The 2500-nt window shown below is 44.0% G+C and overlaps 1 protein-coding gene across 1 annotated transcript in view; it reads left to right on the top strand.

The window, feature by feature from the left end:
- EBF3 (early B-cell factor 3) overlaps window positions 1–2500 on the top strand; it is a 127956-nt gene that overhangs the window by 115906 nt on the left and 9550 nt on the right. Inside the window, exon 11 of the mRNA XM_011941956.1 lies at window positions 1542–1630. Coding sequence (XP_011797346.1) covers window positions 1542–1630 — 89 coding nt within the window. The remainder of the gene's footprint in view (window positions 1–1541; window positions 1631–2500) is intronic.

The raw sequence follows: 2500 nt of genomic DNA, 5'->3' as shown, positions 1-2500 counted from the left end.
GCTTTGGCCTGACATCCCGGCCGGGGCCTGGGCAGAGACATGACAAATTGTCCCCCAAGTCAACGCTGACAGCTTCTGATGATTAATGGTCTGATTATGAAGTGGTTTTACACATATAGAATTTACATCACAGAGAGTTAGAAATTTTGCCATGTCACATACGCCGAGGCATTTTGAAGAGCTTTACTATTTGCAAAGAAAAAAGAGGGCAAAATCCCAGCAAAAGCCATGTCATGTAAAATCAATACATCGGATCAATGCTTTATTAACAAGAAAATGTCTTACTTCACATTCCTGTGCGGACCTTTGTCTCCGGGATGTATGATGGAATGTCAAATCATATTGTGGTCCTCAACTTTCGGGCGCATTATCGAGTGTACGTGCGAGGCTTCCTGCGTTGCTTGCAAGATGCGCCAACACCCAGGCACTCGAGGAACACGGTGACCAGTTATTCTGGAGCGCGCTTGCAAAGGCGGCCCCCTAGCCGCCCTCTCCGGAAGCCGGAGTCTTGGTATCCCCCCCGCACCTCGCAGACCTGCTGAGTTGGGGGGTGTTAATCATCAAATTACTAATGAGTGATGGCCCAAATTGCAGGCAGAGTAATGAATAGATGGTGGCAGGTCTTATTAGTCTCTGAAAAACCTCTGATTTATGTTGTGCCACGCACCGTGGAGTGACTCCACGGAAAACGCCATCTACATCAAGAAGTAATGTACTCTAATAAGTATTTTCATCTTAACTCGTGTCCCCGGGCCTCCAGGCTCAGTGTTTGTTGGAGTCAGGCAGAGCCATAATAAAGCCCGATGGCTCCTTATAAAGCTTGTTAAACACAGTGTGTGCAGTCGGACGGAGTCCCGGCCGTGATTCATGCAGTGTACACAGCGCATGTGCCGCTGATTTATGGCCGCGCACAGTTCATAGTCAAAATTACAATTTGAGGGATAAAAAGATTAATTACTGTTTGTGGCCAGCAATTTCGTGAGGCTGGTGGATTGCAGCTGTAGAATGATAGTGCTCTACATCAGTTTGGAGGCAGCCATTCACAGATTATTAAAGCTTTGCAAGAATAAGTGCTCCTCCTGCCTGGTTTGTGCTCAGGCAATATGCTAGACAAAAAAGGACCACAGGGATAAATCTGAGGCTAGCAATAGCTGGACATATGTCATAATTGCCAGTTTCCCATAAATCCCTGGCCAGTGTGGAAGGCACCGTGTGATGCAGACATCACGTCGTGATGGTGGTGATTGCTATATATGGCCCCAAGACCTGTAACTTTGTGACTGCACTACCATTTTTACAATATATTGAGTCACCCTTTGACTTTCTTCCAGTCTAATTATAGATCAGAAATAATCGTTGCTTTTATGTGCAAAAGAAAGGGGGAAAATCTATTCCTTAAGACATAGCTAGCATTCAGGGGTGCTTGCTTTAGAGAGCATCAGAGCAGGAGAACTACACATTTATTTGTAAGAGTGCAATAAACGAGTAATGGATGACATAAAAGTAATTAACCTGATCTACATTTCTGTGTCCTGTTGCAGCCCTTAATGAACCAACCATAGATTACGGCTTTCAGAGGTTGCAGAAAGTGATCCCAAGACATCCGGGTGATCCCGAAAGGTTACCCAAGGTTAGTAAAAGAACAAGTGGCACCCTGCTCATGGTGGGGTCGCCACTGGGCTGGTTCTGGTTTGGGGGCAGCAGGTGCTCTGGGAAGGGGGGATTGCAGATGCCCCAAACTCTGTACCCACCACAGGGCCGACAGGTGTGAGGAGCTGCCCAGGCCTGCACCTGACCAGCTTCAGAGGTGGGCAAAGGGTGAGAGAAGGGGTAGACAGCTCAAGTTTTACATCTCATCTCCAAAGGACCATCTTTTTAAGGGAAGCAAAGAACAGCTTTTCTGATAACAAATATTTTGGATTCTGCGAGGGGGACATAAACTTCCGCGTAATGAAATAGTTCAATTAAACATTTTCCACTCCAGTGGCCTGCCCTGATTTCCATCTAAGCAGCCCCAGTCTGATCTGTGATTACTTGACTCTTGTTTTCCTTTCATTTTCTAAAGCTCGATTCAGTTTAATCTTTTGTTTACAAAGCTTTTGTTATAAGTCCCTGACTTAGCAGGCTAACAAATGAAGTCCACATATTAATATCTAGAGGGACTTTCCATTTAAATTCAACAAAGACAAAAGCTGCCCGTGTTGTTTATGCACACGCCACATATCACAGAAATTTCATTTTGATGTATAACATTAAAGATAAGTCAAGCTTATAATTTTTCCTTTCCTTTGATATAATTTTGTCTCTTTCTCTCTTTAGAAGCCCTCTCTGATTTCCAAGGCAGAGTTGAAAATGCAAAATGAAAAATGAAGTCATAACATTATGGCTGATTGTTTTACATTCCATCCCTGTGTGTACCAAGTCTTGACCACCTCTGAGTTTTATTAACACAATAAAACCTTTTAGACATTACCTTTTTAATGCTCAGCATGAACATAGG

The sequence above is a fragment of the Colobus angolensis genome, unplaced genomic scaffold (assembly GCF_000951035.1).
Source record: "Colobus angolensis palliatus isolate OR3802 unplaced genomic scaffold, Cang.pa_1.0 Scaffold204, whole genome shotgun sequence".
In the NCBI taxonomy this organism is placed as follows: domain Eukaryota; kingdom Metazoa; phylum Chordata; class Mammalia; order Primates; family Cercopithecidae; genus Colobus; species Colobus angolensis.
The sequence above is the reverse complement of the archived record's forward strand: the minus strand, read 5'-3'. Positions and strand labels throughout refer to the sequence as shown.